This window comes from Oncorhynchus clarkii, chromosome 16, assembly GCF_045791955.1.
Source record: "Oncorhynchus clarkii lewisi isolate Uvic-CL-2024 chromosome 16, UVic_Ocla_1.0, whole genome shotgun sequence".
Lineage (NCBI taxonomy): Eukaryota > Metazoa > Chordata > Actinopteri > Salmoniformes > Salmonidae > Oncorhynchus > Oncorhynchus clarkii.
In genome coordinates, this window is record NC_092162.1 from 73862685 (window position 1) to 73884150 (window position 21466).

The 21466-nt window shown below is 47.5% G+C and overlaps 1 protein-coding gene across 1 annotated transcript in view; it reads left to right on the plus strand.

The window, feature by feature from the left end:
• Positions 1-21466, plus strand: part of LOC139369011 (plexin-B3-like) — a 279425-nt gene that overhangs the window by 51208 nt on the left and 206751 nt on the right. Inside the window, exons 2-5 of the mRNA XM_071108578.1 lie at positions 5891-6163; positions 6888-7802; positions 13138-13317; positions 21137-21265. Of these exons, the coding sequence (XP_070964679.1) occupies positions 5906-6163; positions 6888-7802; positions 13138-13317; positions 21137-21265 (1482 nt within the window). The 5' untranslated portion in view covers positions 5891-5905. The remainder of the gene's footprint in view (positions 1-5890; positions 6164-6887; positions 7803-13137; positions 13318-21136; positions 21266-21466) is intronic.

Here is a 21466-nt window from a genome sequence, read left to right on the forward strand (position 1 = left end):
CCTCTCTCGCTCCCCCCTTCTCTCTCGCTCTCCCCCCTTCTCTCTCGCTCTCCCCCCTTCTCTCTCGCTCTCCCCCCTTCTCTCTCGCTCTCCCCCCACCTCTCTCGCTCTCCCCCCTCCCCTCTCGCTCTCCCCCCACCTCTCTCGCTCTCCCCCCTCCCCTCTCGCTCTCCCCCCTCCCCTCTCGCTCTCCCCCCTCCCCTCTCGCTCTCCCCCCTCCTCTCTTTCGCTCTCCCCCCTCCTCTCTCTCGCTCGCTCTCCCCCCTCCTCTCTCTTTCGCTCTCCCCCCTCCTCTCTCTCGCTCGCTCTCCCCCCTCCTCTCTCTCGCTCGCTCTCCCCCCTCCTCTCTCTCGCTCCTCTCGCTCGCTCTCCCCTCTCGCTCTCCCCCGCTCGCTCTCCCCTCTCGCTCGCTCTCCCCTCTCACTCTCCCCCCTCCCCTCTCGCTCTACCCCATCCCTTCTCGCTCTACCCCCTCCTCTCTCGCTCTACCCCCCTCCTCTCTCGCTCTCCCCCTCTCCCCTCCCGCTCTCCCCCGTCCTCTCTCGCTCTCACCCCCTCCTCTCTCGCTCCCCCCCTCTCGCGCTCCCCCCTCTCGCGCTCCCCCCCTCTCGCGCTCCCCCCCCTCGCTCTCACCCCCTCCTCTCTCACTCCCCCCCTCCTCTCTCGCTTTACCCCCTCCCTTCTCACTCTACCCCCTCCCCTCCTCTCTCGCTCTACCCCCTCCCCTCCTCTCTCGCTCTACCCCCTCCCCTCCTCTCTCGCTCTACCCCCTCCCCTCCTCTCTCGCTCTACCCCCTCCCCTCCTCTCTCGCTCTACCCCCCCTCCTCTCTCGCTCTACCCCCTCCCCTCCTCTCTCGCTCTACCCCCTCCCCTCCTCTCTCGCTCTACCCCCTCCCCTCCTCTCTCGCTCGACCACCCCCCCTCCTCTCTCGCTCTACCCCCTCCCCTCCTCTCTCGCTCTACCCCCTCCCCTCCTCTCTCGCTCTACCCCCTCCCCTCCTCTCTCGCTCTACCCCCTCCTCCCTCGCTCTACCCCCTCCTCCTCTCTCGCTCCCCCCTCCTCCTCTCTCGCTCCCCCCTCCTCCTCTCTCGCTCCCCCCCTCCTCTCTCACTCCCCCCCTTCCACCTCTCTCGCTCCCCCCCTCCTCCTCTCTCGCTCCCCCCCTCCCCTCCTCTCTCGCTTTACCCCCCTCCCCTCCTCTCTCGCTCTACCCCCTCTTCTCCTCTCTCGCTCTACCCCCTCCCCTCCTCTCTCGCTCTACCCCCCTCAGTCAGTCAGTCACCAGATCTTTGTAGTGTCTCTTAGCAGCAGGACTCCTATTACCATGTAAGAGAAGAGAGAAGGGCTGAGTGCTGATATTGCAAAAGCAGCTCAGTCAAACTTCACGCTGTCAAATGGGTTGTTTTGACACTGGGTTGACCTCTTGTACTGTCAAATGGGTTGTTTTGACACTGGGTCGACCTCTTGTATTCTGCTATGGTGTGGCCCCTCTGATTGAGTTAGTCACGATACAGTACCTAACGTTACATTGGAATTATATCACTGCCTTTCTGAGGCTTGAAAGTGTTTGTGGTTCATGTATATGTGACATGCTAATAACACGAGATTACTGCTAATAACACGAGATTACTGCTAATAACACGAGATTACTGCTAATAACATGAGATTACTGCTAATAACACGAGATTACGGCTAATTACATGAGATTGCTGCTAATAACACGAGATTACGGCTAATAACATGAGATTGCTGCTAATAACGAGATTACTGCTAATAACACGAGATTACTGCTAATAACATGCGATTACTGCTAATAACACGAGATTACTGCTAATAACACGAGATTACTGCTAATAGCACAAGATTACGGCTAATAGCACGAGATTACGGCTAATAGCACGAGATTACGGCTAATAGCACAAGATTACGGCTAATAGCACAAGATTACGGCTAATAGCACGATTGCTGCTAATAACACGAGATTACTGCTAATAGTACGGGATTACTGCTATTAGTACGAGATTACTGCTAATAGTACGCGACTACTGCTAATAGTACGCGACTACTGCTAATAGTACGCGACTACTGCTAATAGTACGCGACTACTGCTAATAGTACGAGATTACTGCTAACAGTACGAGATTACTGCTAATAGTACGAGATTACTGCTAATAGTACGAGATTACTGCTAATAGTACGAGATTACTGCTAACAGTACGAGATTACTGCTAATAGCACGAGACTACTGCTAATAGCACGAGACTACTGCTAATAGCATGAGACTACTGCTAATAGCACGAGATTACTGCTAATAGCACGAGATTACGGCTAATAGCACGAGATTACTGCTAATAGCACTTTTTGAATGTGTGTTGCAGTGAGAGAGACAGTCTAACAGGCACGCTACTCTGGACACGCTACTCTGGACACGCTACACTGGACACGCTACACTGGACAGTGTGTCGTTATTACATTATCAATAGGCCCTGTGTGTGGAACATGTCAGTAAAGGTGAGAAGTTCCTCTCTCTCTGATGCCTCCTTACAGAATGGGATCATGTAAGCTGTTATACATTAAGGAGGGCCTTAATTGAAATAGCGTTGCAAACTGTCCTTTCTAACTAGTGGAAGACCAGTTTGAAGGTGAAAGGGAGAAGAGATGAACATGTTATGCGCATACTGATCATGTTAGGGAAATTCACCCTAATAGGGACCCTGGTCAAAAGTAGTGTACTATATACGGAATAGTATGCCATTTGGAACGAACCCCTTTCTCTTTTATATCTAGAGCCCTGAGACGTCTCTGCTCTGCAACATAAATTTATGATGAACCTCTCTCTCTCTCTCTCTCTCTCTTAGTCCTCTACTCCCTCCGTGTCCTCATCCAGAATATTATTTTGTTGTGTTTTTGAAAGTGAAATGATATTCAACATATTGGTTGATAAAGCCAGCTTGCAGTGTGCAGATAAGCCTCTGGACTTTGGGGTAGGAGGGAGGAGAGAGCTCTATGCAGCAAAATTACACGTGGTTTTGTTCTAATAATTTTACTGCAAAAGGAGAAATAAATCAAGTCCGAAGTATTAGTTAGTCTGGTCCCAGATGTGTTGTCCCAGATGTGGTGTTCTGTAGTCTGGTCCCAGATGTGGTGTTCTGTAGTCTGGTCCCAGATGTGGTGTTCTGTAGTCTGGTCCCAGATGTGTTGTTCTGTAGTCTGGTCCGAGATGTGTTGTCCCAGATGTGTTGTCCTGTAGTCTGGTCCCAGATGTGTTGTTCTGTAGTCTGGTCCAAGATGTGTTGTCCCGGTCTGTGGTCTGGTCCCAGATGTGTTGTTCTGTAGTCTGGTCCCAGATGTGGTGTTCTGTAGTCTGGTCCCAGATGTGTTGTTCTGTGGTCTGGTCCCAGATGTGTTGTTCTGTGGTCTGGTCCCAGATGTGGTGTTCTGTAGTCTGGTCCCAGATGTGTTGTTCTGTGGTCTGGTCCCAGATGTGTTGTTCTGTAGTCTGGTCCCAGATGTGTTGTTCTGTGGTCTGGTCCCAGATGTGGTGTTCTGTGGTCTGGTCCCAGATGTGGTGTTCTGTGGTCTGGTCCCAGATGTGGTGTTCTGTGGTCTGGTCCCAGATGTGGTGTTCTGTAGTCTGGTCCCAGATGTGGTGTTCTGTAGTCTGGTCCCAGATGTGGTGTTCTGTAGTCTGGTCCCAGATGTGGTGTTCTGTAGTCTGGTCCCAGATGTGTTGTTCTGTAGTCTGGTCCCAGATGTGGTGTTCTGTGGTCTGGTCCCAGATGTGGTGTTCTGTAGTCTGGTCCCAGATGTGTTGTTCTGTAGTCTGGTCCCAGATGTGTTGTTCTGTAGTCTGGTCCCAGATGTGTTGTTCTGTAGTCTGGTCCCAGATGTGTTGTTCTGTAGTCTGGTCCCAGATGTGTTGTTCTGTAGTCTGGTCCGAGATGTGTTGTCCCAGATGTGTTGTCCTGTAGTCTGGTCCCAGATGTGTTGTTCTGTAGTCTGGTCCAAGATGTGTTGTCCCAGATGTGTTGTTCTGTAGTCTGGTCCCAGATGTGTTGTCCCGTGGTCTGGTCCCAGATGTGTTGTCCTGGTCTGTGGTCTGGTCCCAGATGTGTTGTCCCGGTCTGTGGTCTGGTCCCTCTCGTTCTTCTCCTACTCCTGGTCCTACTCCTGGTCCTACTCCTGGTCCTTCTCATGGTACCTCTGTTCTAGTCTTTATCTATATCTTCAGAGTCACTGTTGGCAGACTTCACTTTCTGTTTACTTTCATGACTAAAACAAGAAGTTTCGTATCAAGGGGCTGCACGTGTTGACGCGCACACACACACACACACTCACACACACACATCAGGTGTGTGTTGCTCTCTGGGACCAGCATCAAAACATCCCGATCACATGTGGGAAGACGAAACAACATGATCTTGTTTTCTCTCACGAACACAAGGCCTTTGTTGAGCCTCAGTCCCACCTGTCACTATAGGGTCTTCTGTTGCTGCCTCAGTCCCACCTGTCACTATAGGGTCTTCTGTTGCTGCCTCAGTCCCACCTGTCACTCACTATAGGGTCTTCTGCTGCTGCCTCAGTCTGACCTGTCACTATAGGGTCTTCTGCTGCTGCCTCAGTCCCACCTGTCACTATAGGGTCTTCTGTTGCTGCCTCAGTCCCACCTGTCACTATAGGGTCTTCTGTTGCTGCCTCAGTCCCACCTGTCACTCACTATAGGGTCTTCTGCTGCTGCCTCAGTCCCACCTGTCACTATAGGGTCTTCTGTTGCTGCCTCAGCCTCACCTGTCACTATAGGGTCTTCTGCTGCTGCCTCAGTCTCACCTGTCACTATAGGGTCTTCTGCTGCTGCCTCAGTCCCACCTGTCCCTATAGGGTCTTCTGCTGCTGCCACAGTCCCACCTGTCACTATAGGGTCTTCTGCTGCTGCCACAGTCCCACCTGTCACTATAGGGTCTTCTGCTGCTGCCTCAGCCCCACCTGTCACTATAGGGTCTTCTGCTGCTGCCTCAGCCCACCTGCCACTATAGGGTCTTCTGCTGCTGCCTCAGCCCACCTGCCACTATAGGGTCTTCTGTTGCTGCCTCAGCCTCACCTGTCACTATAGGGTCTTCTGCTGCTGCCTCAGCCTCACCTGTCACTATAGGGTATTCTGCTGCTGCCTCAGTTCCACCTGTCACTATAGGGTCTTCTGCTGCTGTCGTGTATGTGAAGGTGGAAGAGCTTTGAATACGTGTTTAACGTTTTTTTTTCAGATGAAGTGCCTTCAGAAATGATTCATACCCCTTGACTTGTTACAGCCTGAATTCAAAATAGTTTGGAGTTGAAACCTACAGTAGGCTCTCTCTCCAGGAACAGGGTTGGAGTTAAAACCTACATGAGGCTCTCTCTCCAGGAACAGGGTTGGAGTTAAAACCTACAGGAGGCTCTCTCTCCAGGAACAGAGTTGGGCTAAAACCTAGTTAGGATATAGTAGGTAAGAGTCTGAGGTAAATCTGGCTATCTCCTCTTACTGTTGTTTGTCATCTCCTTCCTCTCCTCCTTCTTCCTCTCCTCCTTCCTTCTTCCTTTTCTCCTCCTCCTTCCCCTCCTTCTTCCTCTTCCTCCTTCTTCCACTCTTCCTCCTCCTTTCTCTCCTCCTTCTTCCTCTCCTCCTCCTTCTTCCTCTCCTCCTCCTTCTTCTTTTCCTCCTTCTTCCTCTCCTCCTCCTTCTTCCTCTCCTCCTCCTTCTTTTCCTCCTTCCTTCTCCTTCTTCCTCTCCTCCTCCTTCCTCTGCTCTTTCCTCTCCTTCTTCCTCTCCTTCTTCCTCTCCCTCCTTCTTCCTCTCCTTCTTCCTCTCCTTCTTCATTTCCTTCTCCTTCTTCCTCTCCTCCTCTCTTCTCCAGCAGGTAATTGGTGCCATGCCAGCTGCTTCTCCCCCTCTGCTCCCCCTTGCCACCTGGTGGTGGTGTATGGTACTGTTGCTGCCCCCACAGCCCCAGGCCCTGACCCAGCTCCAGCCGGACCCTAACCCAGAGAAGGCCTCTCACGCTGGGCAGGCCTTCCCTCACCTCTCCCTGGATGGATCTCCCCTCAGCCACCTCCTCCTGGACTCCAGGTCTGGTCATCTGTACGTGGGGGCGGTCAACCATCTCTACCACCTGTCCCCTGACCTCCAGGTAATAATGTTTGTAAATCACTTGTCCATAGCTCTCTATTGGGCGGTTTCCCAGACACAGATTAGCTGAGTTCTGGAACAAAACGCCTTTTCGATGGAGATTCTCCCTGAGCTTTCTTTTTAGACCAGGACTAGGCGTAATCGTTGTCCGGGAAACCGCTCCTACTATATATGTTGTCAGTTTCTTTATGTCCCAAAATGGCCCCCTATCCCCTACATAGTGTTCCCTATCCCCTACATAGTGTCCCCTACATAGTGTTCCCTATCCCCTATATAGTGTTCCCTATCCCCTACATAGTGTCCCCTACATAGTGTCCCCTACATAGTGTCCCCTACATAGTGTCCCCTACATAGTGTCCCCTACATAGTGTCCCCTATATAGTGTTCCCTATCCCCTATAGTGTTCCCTCTCCCTTTATATAGTGTCCCCTATATAGTGTCCCCTATATAGTGTCCCCTATATAGTGTCCCCTATCCCCTATATAGTGTCCCCTATCCCCTATATAGTGTCCCCTATATAGTGTTCCCTATCCCCTACATAGTGTCCCCTACATAGTGTCCCCTATCCCCTATATAGTGTCCCCTGTCCCCTATATAGTGTTCCCTATATAGCGTTCCCTATGTGCCCTGGTCAAAAGTAGTGCACTTTAAAGGGAATAGGAGCCATTTGGAACACAGTACTTTATAGTCTTCTATTCTCTAATGTTACCTTAAACTTATCCTAGGTGCTCTCCTCCAGTCAGACTGGCCCCAAACTGGACAGTGCCGAGTGCTTGCCCCCCATCGTCCCCAAGGACTGCAGTACCGCACACCTGACCCCCAACGCTAATAAGATCCTTCTGCTAGAGGAGGGTCTGGCCTCAGCAGGGTCAGAGGTCGGGGCGAGGAGCCTGATCGTGTGTGGAACCCTGTTCCAGGGTATCTGTGAGAAGAGGAGTCTGGATAATGTGTCCGAGGTACTGTACCAATCCTCCAATCCGGTAGACACGCAGTACGTAGCCGCCAACGACCCCCGCGTCTCCACCGTGGGTGTGGTCTTGAACCAAAAGGGTGTGGGGCTTTTGCTGGTGGGGCGTGGCTACACCAGTAAAGGCCCCAGCGACATCCCACCAATCACAACTCGACGTTTGGCCCCAAGCTCCTCCCCCGCCCGCCAGGCCTTCTCTCAGGACGAGGAACTAGGGAAGCTGGTTGTCGGGAGCTACTCTGAGTACAACAACTACTTCATCTCCGCGCATCATCATGGCGACCATGTTTACTTCCTGTTCTCGCGGAGGGATATGTGGAACCGGAAGGAGTACCGGACCTACGTTTCTCGTCTCTGCGCCGGGGACCGGAGCTTCTACTCCTACGTGGAGGTTCCGTTAGAATGTTCCGGGGGTTATAACCTCGCCCAGGGGGCTACCCTCGCCAAACACCAGGGGCGGCCGGCGCTGTTCGTTGCCATGGCGGCGGGGCAGGCGTCGACGCCCACGGCGACCGGTCGCTCAGCGCTGTGTGTTTATGGGATGTCAGAGCTGGATACGTCGCTGCAGAGGGCCCAGGAGCTGTGTTATACAGAGGGAGGAAGAGGAAGGACGGGACAGGAGGAGGCATACATAGAGTATGAGGTGTCGTCCAAGTGTCTACGGCTGCCCAAGGTAACTAGAAACACACACAAACGCGCGCACACACACACACACACACAGCAGCTCAGTGTGTAGGCCGAGTTACTCAATCCTGCATCTGGCTGAGTTTCCCTGACCCCAAATCCTGTCCCTGTTTTTTACTGATCTCTGGAGACGCCCGAAGTTTAGCAATGCTAACAGGTACATGTAAAATCGCATAGAGAATACTAACTAAATGCTAACAGGTACATGTAAAATCGCATAGAGAATACTAACTAAATGCTAACAGGTACATGTAAAATCGCATAGAGAATACTAACTAAATGCTAACAGGTACATGTAAAATCGCATAGAGAATACTAACTAAATGCTAACAGGTACATGTAAAATCGCATAGAGAATACTAACTAAATGCTAACAGGTACATGTAAAATCGCATAGAGAATACTAACTAAATGCTAACAGGTACATGTAAAATCGCATAGAGAATACTAACTAAATGCTAACAGGTACATGTAAAATCGCATAGAGAATACTAACTAAATGCTAACAGGTACATGTAAAATCGCATAGAGAATACTAACTAAATGCTAACAGGTACATGTAAAATCGCATAGAGAATACTAACTAAATGCTAACAGGTACATGTAAAATCGCATAGAGAATACTAACTAAATGCTAACAGGTACATGTAAAATCGCATAGAGAATACTAACTAAATGCTAACAGGTACATGTAAAATCGCATAGAGAATACTAACTAAATGCTAACAGGTACATGTAAAATCGCATAGAGAATACTAACTAAATGCTAACAGGTACATGTAAAATCGCATAGAGAATACTAACTAAATGCTAACAGGTACATGTAAAATCGCATAGAGAATACTAACTAAATGCTAACAGGTACATGTAAAATCGCATAGAGAATACTAACTAAATGCTAACAGGTACATGTAAAATCGCATAGAGAATACTAACTAAATGCTAACAGGTACATGTAAAATCGCATAGAGAATACTAACTAAATGCTAACAGGTACATGTAAAATCGCATAGAGAATACTAACTAAATGCTAACAGGTACATGTAAAATCGCATAGAGAATACTAACTAAATGCTAACAGGTACATGTAAAATCGCATAGAGAATACTAACTAAATGCTAACAGGTACATGTAAAATCGCATAGAGAATACTAACTAAATGCTAACAGGTACATGTAAAATCGCATAGAGAATACTAACTAAATGCTAACAGGTACATGTAAAATCGCATAGAGAATACTAACTAAATGCTAACAGGTACATGTAAAATCGCATAGAGAATACTAACTAAATGCTAACAGGTACATGTAAAATCGCATAGAGAATACTAACTAAATGCTAACAGGTACATGTAAAATCGCATAGAGAATACTAACTAAATGCTAACAAGCGCATTGCGAACGTTTTTGTTCAGTTTCTGACCCAAACTATATACAAGTAACAAAAAAAAAATGCTAATCACGGTTTGATGTACGAAAAAAACTAATATTAGCCAGCAAGGCTCTTGATCCAGGAGGAGATTCTCTGCTGTAACCAAGCAAATGCTTAATTTTGGAACAAGCTAACCACAAGTAGGTATACAGTATACCGCCCAAGCCTAGGGTGGAGTTTTGGAGGGGTGGAACTACTAAACAACTGCAGTAGTAAAAAGTTGAAAGTAATCACTCATCTGACCATCTGCATAACACTATCAACTGACCATCTGCATAACACTATCAACTGACCATCTGCATAACACTATCAACTGACCATCTGCATAACGCTATCAACTGACCATCTGCATAACGCTATCAACTGACCATCTGCATAACGCTATCAACTGACCATCTGCATAACACTATCAACTGACCATCTGCATAACACTATCAACTGACCATCTGCATAACACTATCATCTGACCATCTGCATAACACTATCATCTGACCATCTGCATAACACTATCAACTGACACGATCAATCAACTGACCATCTGCATAACGCTATCAACTGACCGTCTGCATAACACTATCAACTGACACGATCAATCAACTGATCATCTGCATAACACTATCAACTGACACGATCAATCAACTGACCATCTGCATAACACTATCATCTGACCATCTGCATAACACTATCAACTGACCGTCTGCATAACGCTATCAACTGACCATCTGCATAACACTATCATCTGACCATCTGCATAACACTATCAACTGACCATCTGCATAACACTATCAACTGACCGTCTGCATAACGCTATCAACTGACCATCTGCATAACGCTATCATCTGACCATCTGCATAACACTATCATCTGACCATCTGCATAACACTATCATCTGACCATCTGCATAACACTATCATCTGACCATCTGCATAACGCTATCATCTGACCATCTGCATAACGCTATCATCTGACCATCTGCATAACGCTATCAACTGACCATCTGCATAACACTATCATCTGACCATCTGCATACACTATCAACTGACACGATCAATCAACTGACCATCTGCATAACACTATCAACTGACCGTCTGCATAACACTATCAACTGACCATCTGCATAATGCTATCAACTGACCATCTGCATAACACTATCATCTGACCATCTGCATACACTATCAACTGACACAATCAATCAACTGACCATCTGCATAACACTATCAACTGACCATCTGCATAACGCTATCATCTGACCATCTGCATAACGCTATCATCTGACCATCTGCATAACGCTATCATCTGACCATCTGCATAACGCTATCAACTGACCATCTGCATAACACTATCATCTGACCATCTGCATACACTATCAACTGACACGATCAATCAACTGACCATCTGCATAACACTATCAACTGACCGTCTGCATAACACTATCATCTGACCATCTGCATAACGCTATCAACTGACCATCTGCATAACACTATCATCTGACCATCTGCATACACTATCAACTGACACGATCAATCAACTGACCGTCTACATAACACTATCAACTGACCATCTGCATAACACTATCAACTGTCCGTCTGCATAACGCTATCAACTGACCATCTGCATAACACTATCAACTGACCGTCTGCATAACACTATCAACTGACCATCTGCATAACACTATCAACTGACCATCTGCATAACACTATCATCTGACCATCTGCATACACTATCAACTGACCATCTGCATAACGCTATCAACTGACCATCTGCATAACACTATCAACTGACCATCTGCATAACACTATCAACTGACCATCTGCATAACACTATCAACTGACCATCTGCATAACACTATCATCTGACCATCTGCATAACACTATCAACTGACCATCTGCATAACATTTTATTTATTAACATAACCTGTATTTATTATACAGCATAATCAGTAGGACAGTGTTACTCCACAAGAACAATACAGTTTTTGTAAATGTTTTATTATTTCACCTTTATTTGGACAGGGAGTCATGCTGAGACCTGCATACACATCACTATACACATCACTATACACTATACACATCACTATACACATCACTATACACTATACACATCACTATACACTATACACATCACTATACACATCGCTATACACTATACACATCACTATACACATCACTATACACTATACACATCACTATACACATCACTATACACATCACTATACACTATTCACATCACTATACACATCGCTATACACTATACACATCACTATACACATCACTATACACATCACTATACACTATACACATCACTATACACATCACTATACACATCACTATACACTATACACATCACTATACACATCACTATACACATCACTATACACTATACACATCACTATACACATCACTATACACATCACTATACACTATACACATCACTATACACATCACTATACACATCACTATACACATCACTATACACTATACACATCACTATACACATCACTATACACATCACTATACACATCACTATACACTATACACATCACTATACACATCACTTTGAGGCGACAGGGTAGCCTAGTGGTTAGAGTGTAGAGACGGCAGGGTAGCCTAGTGGTTAGAGTGTAGAGGCGACAGGGTAGCCTAGTGGTTAGAGTGTAGAGGCGACAGGGTAGTCTAGTGGTTAGAGTGTTGGACTAGTAACCGGTAGGTAGCCTAGTGGTTAGAGTGTTGGACTAGTAACCGGTAGGTAGCCTAGTGGTTAGAGGGGGGAGGCAGGTAGTCTAGTGGTTAGAGGGGGGAGGCAGGTAGCCTAGTGGTTAGAGTGTAGAGGCGACAGGGTAGTCTAGTGGTTAGAGAGTTGGGCCAGTAACCCGAAAGGTTGCTGTATCGAATCCCTGAGCTGACAAGGTAAAAATCTGTTGTTCTGCCCCTGAACAAGACAGTTAAACCCACTGTTCTCTGGTAGACCGTCATTGTGAATAAGAATTTGTTCTTAACTGACTTGCCTAGTTAAATAAAGGTTAAAACAAAATGTAAATGAGAAGTATTCACACCCCTGAGTCAATACATCACCTTTGGCAGCGACTCCAGCTGTGAGTCTTTCTGGGTAAGTCTCTTACGAACTTTGCACGCCTGGATTGAACAAGATTTGTACATTATTCTTTCAAACATTCTTCAAGCTCCGTCACATCGGTTGTTGATCGTCGCCAGACACCCATTTTCAAGTTGTCATAGATTTTCAAGCTGATTTAAGTCAAAACTGTAACTAGGCTTCTCATGAACAGTCAATGTTGTCTTGGTAAGCAACACCAGTCTATATGTGTTTCAGGTTATTGTCCTGCTGAAAGGTGAATTCATCTCCCAGTCAAATGGCTACCCAGACTTTTTAGGTATTTTCTTAAGGGGCTTGTAAGTAAGCATTTCACTGTAAGGTGTTTGGAGCATTTGACAAATAACATTTGATTTGAATGGGTTTCCCTCCTCTTAATAACGTCACAAAATAATAAACAATATGACCTGATTATTCTTCAGATCTCCACAGACCGTTCTTAACAGTCATATCTTAAAAATATTGTTTGAAAGTTCTCTCTTTGGGTGTTATAGTTTGTCTCTGTAACAAAGACATTCCTTTCCCAATACTGAGGAGCAAAGGGAGAGATTCCCCTCCTGCTTTAATTTACGACCGAGTGTTAAGGTGTCAAAACCGGCCCACCCCCTCCTCTCCTTCTGTGGGTAAGAGGGTGAGGTTGTTGTCAGCTATTTACTAAGCTGATCTGAGGCCTTTGATCCTCGACCAGGAGAGTCATGACAGAATACAGTGATGTCATAATGTTGTCTTTAATATGTATTTTGTATTTTAATCAACCAATCACCTCTAACTCTTATTTTCTTTAGGATTCGTTAAAGAAGTACCCGTGTGGAGGGGAACACACCCCCAGCCCCATCGCCTCTGCTGTTCCCCTGTCAGCCACCCCCTCTCTGACCAGGGACACTCTACTCACCGCGGTCACCACCACTACCGAGGCCGGCCACACCATCGCTCTGCTCGGGGACAAGAACGGATGGCTGCACAAGGTATATACGCACGGACACACACACACAGAGGCACACACACACACATTAAACGAGAGGCACACACACCATCGCATTGCTGGGGGACAAGAATGGATGGCTGTGGCAGGGTGTTTCAGTGCGCTAAACTAGCTAGCTGCGTTTGCTAGCTAAGTAAGTGAAACTGAAAAAAATGACTTTATTTCTCTGCTTCTCCTTCATTTTGGAATATATTCATTTAAAAACTATTGTCTCTCTCTTTGAGTCAACTACCCACCACATTTTATACACTGCAGTGCTAGCTAGCTGTAGCCTATGCTTTCAGTACTAGAATAATTATCTGATCCTTTGATTGGGTAGACAACATATCAGTTCATGCTGCAAGAGCTCTGATAGGTTGGAGGGCTTCCTCCGGAAGTTGTCATAATTACTGTGTAAGTCTATGGAAGGGGGTGAGAACCATGAGCCTCCTAGGTTTTGTACTGAAGTCAATGTACCCAGAGGAGGACGGAAGCTAGCTGTCCTCCGGCTACACCATGGTGCTACCCTACAGAGTGTTGTTGAGGCTACTGTAGACCTTCTTTGCAAAACAGTGTTTTTTAAATAAATGATTTGGTGACGTGACTATATTTAGTATGGTTTTATATAAAAACGATAACTTTAAATGTTTCACCATTTTTATATTTATGAAATTCACTGAGGCTGGTCCTCCCCTTCCTCCTGTTTGGAGCCTCCATTGCTGCACATGATACTCTAGATCAGGGATCTTCATCCTTTTCCAGCTCAGGGATCTTCATCCTTTTCTAGATCAGGGATCTTCTCCGTCACCCGTTCTCCGTCACCCGTTCTCCTTCACCCGTTCTCCTTCACCCGTTCTCCTTCACCCGTTCTCCTTCACCCGTTCTCCTTCACCCGTTCTCCGTCACCCGTTCTCCGTCACCCGTTCTCCGTCACCCGTTCTCCGTCACACATTCTCCATAAGATATTATGTCTAGTGTATGTACAGAGCCTTCAGAAAGTATTCACACCCTTTGACTTTTTCCACATTTTGTTGTGTTACGGCCTGAATTTGAAATATAAAAGCATTGATCATGGTGGAGTTATTAATTACACTGTAGATGGTGTATCAATACAACCAGTCACTACAAAGATACGGGCTACAGATACCTAATGGTGACTAGTTAGTTGAACGGCTGTGACGAGAGAAAATGGATCAACAGCATCGTTAATCCATACTCGGTGAAAAGAAGTAAACCTGTACAGAATATAAATATTCCTAAACACTAAAGTAAAAGTGCAAACAAATTGCCATATTAACTTTATGTTCTTTATGGGGCAAATCCAATACAACACATTACTGAATATCACTCTTCATATTATCAGTCATGGTGGTGGCTGCATCATGTTATGGGTATGCTTGTCATCGATAGAAACGGAATAGAGCTAAGCACAGGCAAAATCCTAGAGGAAAACCTGATTCAGTCTGCTTTCCAACAGACACTTGGAGAAAAATGCACCTTTCAGCAGGACAATAACCTAAAACACAAGGCCAAATATACACTGGAGTTGCTTACCAAGTAGACATCATTCCTTAGTGGCCTAGTTACAGTTTTGACTTCATTCTACTTGAAAATATATGGCGAAGACGTGTACATGACTGTCTAGCAGCTAGAAGAATTTTATTACATTACACCCCTGATATAGACTGTTAACAGGCGGATTGGGCAGCCCTGATATAGACTGTCAGCAGGCGGATTGGGCACCCCTGATATAGACTGTTAACAGGCGGATTGGGCACCCCTGATATAGACTGTCAACAGGCGGATTGGGCAGCCCTGATATAGACTGTTAACAGGCGGAATGGGCAGCCCTGATATAGACTGTCAACAGGCGGATTGAGCACCCCTGATATAGACTGTCAGCAGGTGGATTGGGCACCCTTGATATAGACTGTCAGCAGGCGGATTGGGCAGCCCTGATATAGACTGTCAACAGGCGGATTGGGCACCCCTGATATAGACTGTCAGCAGGCGGATTGGGCAGCCCTGATATAGACTGTTAACAGGCGGAATGGGCAGCCCTGATATAGACTGTCAGCAGGCGGATTGGGCAGCCCTGATATAGACTGTCAGCAGGCGGATTGGGCACCCCTGATATAGACTGTCAGCAGGCGGATTGGGCAGCCCTGATATAGACTGTCAACAGGCGGATTGGGCACCCCTGATATAGACTGTCAGCAGGCGGATTGGGCAGCCCTGATATAGACTGTTAACAGGCGGAATGGGCAGCCCTGATATAGACTGTCAGCAGGCGGATTGGGCAGCCCTGATATAGACTGTCAACAGGCGGAATGGGCAGCCCTGATATAGACTGTCAGCAGGCGGATTGAGCACCCCTGATATAGACTGTCAGCAGGTGGATTGGGCACCCTTGATATAGACTGTCAGCAGGCGGATTGGGCAGCCCTGATATAGACTGTCAACAGGCGGATTGGGCACCCCTGATATAGACTGTCAGCAGGCGGATTGGGCAGCCCTGATATAGACTGTTAACAGGCGGAATGGGCAGCCCTGATATAGACTGTCAGCAGGCGGATTGGGCAGCCCTGATATAGACTGTCAGCAGGCGGATTGGGCAGCCCTGATATAGACTGTCAGCAGGCGGATTGGGCAGCCCTGATATAGACTGTCAACAGGCGGATTGGGCACCCCTGATATAGACTGTCAGCAGGCGGATTGGGCAGCCCTGATATAGACTGTTAACAGGCGGAATGGGCAGCCCTGATATAGACTGTCAGCAGGCGGATTGGGCAGCCCTGATATAGACTGTCAACAGGCGGATTGGGCACCCCTGATATAGACTGTCAGCAGGCGGATTGGGCAGCCCTGATATAGACTGTCAACAGGCGGAATGGGCAGCCCTGATATAGACTGTCAGCAGGCGGATTGAGCACCCCTGATATAGACTGTCAACAGGCGGAATGGGCAGCCCTGATATAGACTGTCAGCAGGCGGATTGGGCACCCCTGATATAGACTGTCAGCAGGCGGATTGGGCAGCCCTGATATAGACTGTCAACAGGCGGAATGGGCACCCCTGATATAGACTGTCAGCAGGCGGATTGGGCAGCCCTGATATAGACTGTCAGCAGGCGGATTGGGCAGCCCTGATATAGACTGTCAACAGGCGGAATGGGCAGCCCTGATATAGACTGTCAGCAGGCGGATTGGGCAGCCCTGATATAGACTTTCAGCTACATAACACTATGACTGTAGCCTACAAATGAAGGTGTAGACTTAGTGACTGACTGACGGGTCCTTTTCCAACATTACAGAGTTAAAGATAAAACAGATCAAATAGAAAGTGACTTGACACAGTGAATAATAATAATGATGAGTAATAATAACATGGCTATATACAGGAAGTACCAGGTAATAACATGGTTATATACAGGAAGTACCAGGTAATAACATGGCTATATACAGTGAGTACCAGGTAATAACATGGTTATATACAGGAAGTACCAGGTAATAACATGGCTATATACAGGAAGTACCAGGTAATAACATGGCTATATACAGGAAGTACCAGGTAATAACATGGCTATATACAGGAAGTACCAGGTAATAACATGGCTATATACAGGAAGTACCAGGTAATAACATGGCTATATACAGGAAGTACCAGGTAATAACATGGCTATATACAGGAAGTACCAGGTAATAACATGGCTATATACAGGAAGTACCAGGTAATATCATGGTTATATACAGGAAGTACCAGGTAATAACATGGCTATATACAGGAAGTACCAGGTAATAACATGGTTATATACAGGAAGTACCAGGTAATAACATGGCTATATACAGGAAGTACCAGGTAATAACATGGCTATATACAGGAAGTACCAGGTAATATCATGGTTATATACAGGAAGTACCAGGTAATAACATGGCTATATACAGGAAGTACCAGGTAATAACATGGCTATATACAGGAAGTACCAGGTAATAACATGGCTATATACAGGAAGTACCAGGTAATATCATGGTTATATACAGGAAGTACCAGGTAATAACATGGCTATATACAGGGAGGTAATAACATGGTTATATACAGGGAGTACCAGGTAATAACATGGCTATATACAGGAAGTACCAGGTAATAACATGGCTATATACAGGAAGTACCAGGTAATAACATGGCTATATACAGTGAGTACCAGGTAATAACATGGCTATATACAGGAAGTACCAGGTAATAACATGGCTATATACAGTGAGTACCAGGTAATAACATGGCTATATACAGGAAGTACCAGGTAATATCATGGCTATATACAGGAAGTACCAGGTAATATCATGGTTATATACAGGAAGTACCAGGTAATAACATGGCTATATACAGGGAGGTAATAACATGGTTAAATACAGGGAGTACCAGGTAATAACATGGCTATATACAGTGTATTTGGAGCAGCTACAGCAGCAGTGTATGTGTGTGGGGGGCGGGGTAGTAGAGTCCAATGGTTTGGATAAAAGGCGTGTGGAACAGCCCTTGGCAGGAAAGATTTCCCACCTACTTTCATCTCCATTAGGAGCCCACGCCGGCTGCCCACCCCTGAGCTACACTCTTCATTAGTACTGTGTTAACCACTACCACTGTTCCAACAGGCAGTTCCACAGAGAGTTAATTAACATGAAACATGTTGCTAATGTGAATTATTGATGAAACCAGATCCTGCTCAGCCCCACAATGCCTAGTGCTGCCTGCCAGTCCTCAGGATAGATACCTTCCCACACACACACACACACACACACACACACACACACACACACACACACACACACACACACACACACAGCCACTCACACACTAACGACACACTCCCTAACCACTCACACACACACACACACACACACTAACGACACACTCCCTAATCACTCACACACACACAGCCACACACACTAACGACACACTCCCTAATCACTCACACACACACACACACACACACACACACACACACACACACACACACACACACACACACACAGCCACACACACACACAGCCACACACACACACACACACACACACACACAGCCACACACACACACACACAGCCACACACAGCCACACACAGCCACACACACACACATACACAGCCACACACACAGCCGCACACACACAGCCGCACACACACAGCCACACACACACACACACACACACACTAACAACGCACTCCCTAATCACACACAGAGCCCAATGGACACTGGTCTAAAGTAGCGCCTGATTGGTTGTGGGGTGCCCGATTAGTTGTGGGGTGCCCGATTGGTTGTGGGGTGCCCGATTGGTTGTGGGGGTGGGGAGCCCGATTGGTTGTGGGGGTGGGGTGCCTGATTGGTTGTGGGGTGCCCGATTGGTTGTGGGGTGCCCGATTGGTTGTGGGGTGCCTGATTGGTTGTGGGGGTGGGGTGCCCGGCCTTCCCTAGCCCCCATGTAATTTCAACTGAAAAACTTTCCTAGTGGTTTTCATTGCAAGATATTCCCAGCAAGGTCTCCCTAATGTTGATGTGTATGTAAATAGTGATTGTATTGATGTGCCTGTGGCATGTGTAGAGCAGTCTGTCAGTGTTTTGGGCACAAGCTGTGCATCCTGGGTAGGAGGGGGATAATATGGGAGGGGTGGATCACGTGTCCACATCGTGGTGGTTTGTGTTTGTATCTAGCGCGGAGGCGTCTTACCCCGGGGCGGAAGGGGTAACAGAAGGGGAACGAATTACCCCAGCTTCTCCTAACGCAGGAGGTGTGTGTGTGTGATGTCCGAAGACAACGCAGTAGGACATGTTCTGACTGCTGATTGGTTACTGGCCCCAGAGGGAATGTCATGTGCAGTGCATTGTGGGCCAGCACTGTGAGGAGGGTTGTGTGCCAAATGGCACCTATTCCCTACATTTCTTTACAGGGGCCCATAGGATAGTAGTGCCATGGGGGGTAGGAAAACATTTGTTACATTACTGAGATCTGTGTATCTCCACGCAAAGCTCCTCGAATATACTGTTACAAAGGTACGGAATTACAGAATATGAAGTGTTCTCGACAGAGATGGAAGAGGAAGTGAGACATCCAACTCCCTCATTTTTTTTCTTCTTCTGTTTCAATAAAAGTCAATGAACTAAGTAGACCAGATCCAGCTGCTATCATATTGTTGTCTATGGGAGAGCCACCCCCTTAAGTAGACAGGAACTGGCTATTTTTTTTCAATGCTAAAGGGGCCTGAGTGAACTATCTTAATTTATACAGCATCTTTGGTTGTAGTGTCCGGAAAACATCTGAGAACCTATTTCTTCAGAGTATCTTGTTTAATGCCGCAACTCTTTTCTTACTAGCACTGACTCTGCTGATAGCTACTTATTGAGGAAACACGAGCCGACTCGAGCTAGGTAACGTGAGCCGACTCTAGCTAGGTAACGTGAGCCGACTCGAGCTAGGTAACGTGAGCCGACTCGAGCTAGGTAACGTGAGCCGACTCTAGCTAGGTAACGTGAGCCGACTCTAGCTAGGTAACGTGAGCCGACTCGAGCTAGGTAACGTGAGCCGACTCGAGCTAGGTAACGTGAGCCGACTCGAGCTAGGTAACGTGAGCCGACTCGAGCTAGGTAACGTGAGCCGACTCGAGCTAGGTAACGTGAGCCGACTCGAGCTAGGTAACGTGAGCCGACTCGAGCTAGGTAACGTGAGCCGACTCGAGCTAGGTAACGTGAGCCGACTCGAGCTAGGTAACGTGAGCCGACTCGAGCTAGGTAACGTGAGCCGACTCGAGCTAGGTAACGTGAGCCGACTCGAGCTAGGTAACGTGAGCCGACTCGAGCTAGGTAACGTGAGCCGACTCGAGCTAGGTAACGTGAGCCGACTCGAGCTAGGTAACGTGAGCCGACACTAGCTAGGTAACGTGAGCCGACTCTAGCTAGGTAACGTGAGCCGACTCTAGCTAGGTAACGTGAGCCGACACTAGCTAGGTAACGTGAGCCGACTCTAGCTAAGTAACGTGAGCCGACACTAGCTAGGTAACGTGAGCCGACTCTAGCTAGGTAACGTGAGCCGACTCTAGCTAGGTAACGTGAGCCGACTCTAGCTAAGTAACGTGAGCCGACACTAGCTAAGTAACGTGAGCCGACTCTAGCTAGGTAACGTGAGCCGACTCTAGCTAGGTAACGTGAGCCGACTCGAGCTAGGTAACGTGAGCCGACTCTAGCTAAGTAACGTGAGCCGACACTAGCTAGGTAACGTGAGCCGACTCTAGCTAGGTAACGTGAGCCGACACTAGCGAGGTAACGTGAGCCGACTCTAGCTAGGTAACGTGAGCCGACTCTAGCTAAGTAACGTGAGCCGACCCGAGCTAGGTAACGTGAGCCGACTCTAGCTAGGTAACGAGAGCCGACTCGAGCTAGGTAACGTGAGCCGACTCTAGCTAAGTAACGTGAGCCGACTCGAGCTAGGTAACGTGAGCCGACTCGAGCTAGGTAACGTGAGCCGACTCGAGCTAGGTAACGTGAGCCGACTCTAGCTAGGTAACGTGACCTCCCACCTGGGAGGCCCTGCTCTCCTTTATGTGAAGTGTTCTACTCCACTAGCCAGCACCTCACCTAAATAGGTGTGCGTTTCTTTCCCCTCTAGATTACATCTATAATGGCAACAGATTTTCATCCAAACACGCTGAGCTGAGCAGTGCTGTCCATGCCCAATGCTGCGATACACACCAACACCAGTCCGTTGAGATCTGACTGTGTACATGCATTTGTTTGTGAAAGAGAGAGTAAATATTGTCCTTGTTTCTCCGGCCAGGTATTTCTCCAGACTGACACAACGGGGACGTTGTATCAGAGTGTATTGGTGGACCAGGACAGTCCAGTCAACGCTGACCTACTACTGGACCAGTCTGGACAGAATGTCTACGTCCTCACTGATGGCAAGGTAACCCCTAGCCACTACCCCTAGACCCTAACCCCTAGCCTCTAACCCCTAACCCCTAGCCACTACCCCTAGACCCTAACCCCTAGCCACTACCCCTAGACCCTAACCCCTAGCCACTACCCCTAGACCCTAACCCCTAGCCACTACCCCTAGACCCACTCTGTATCAGAGTGTATTGGTGGACCAGGACAGTCCAGTCAA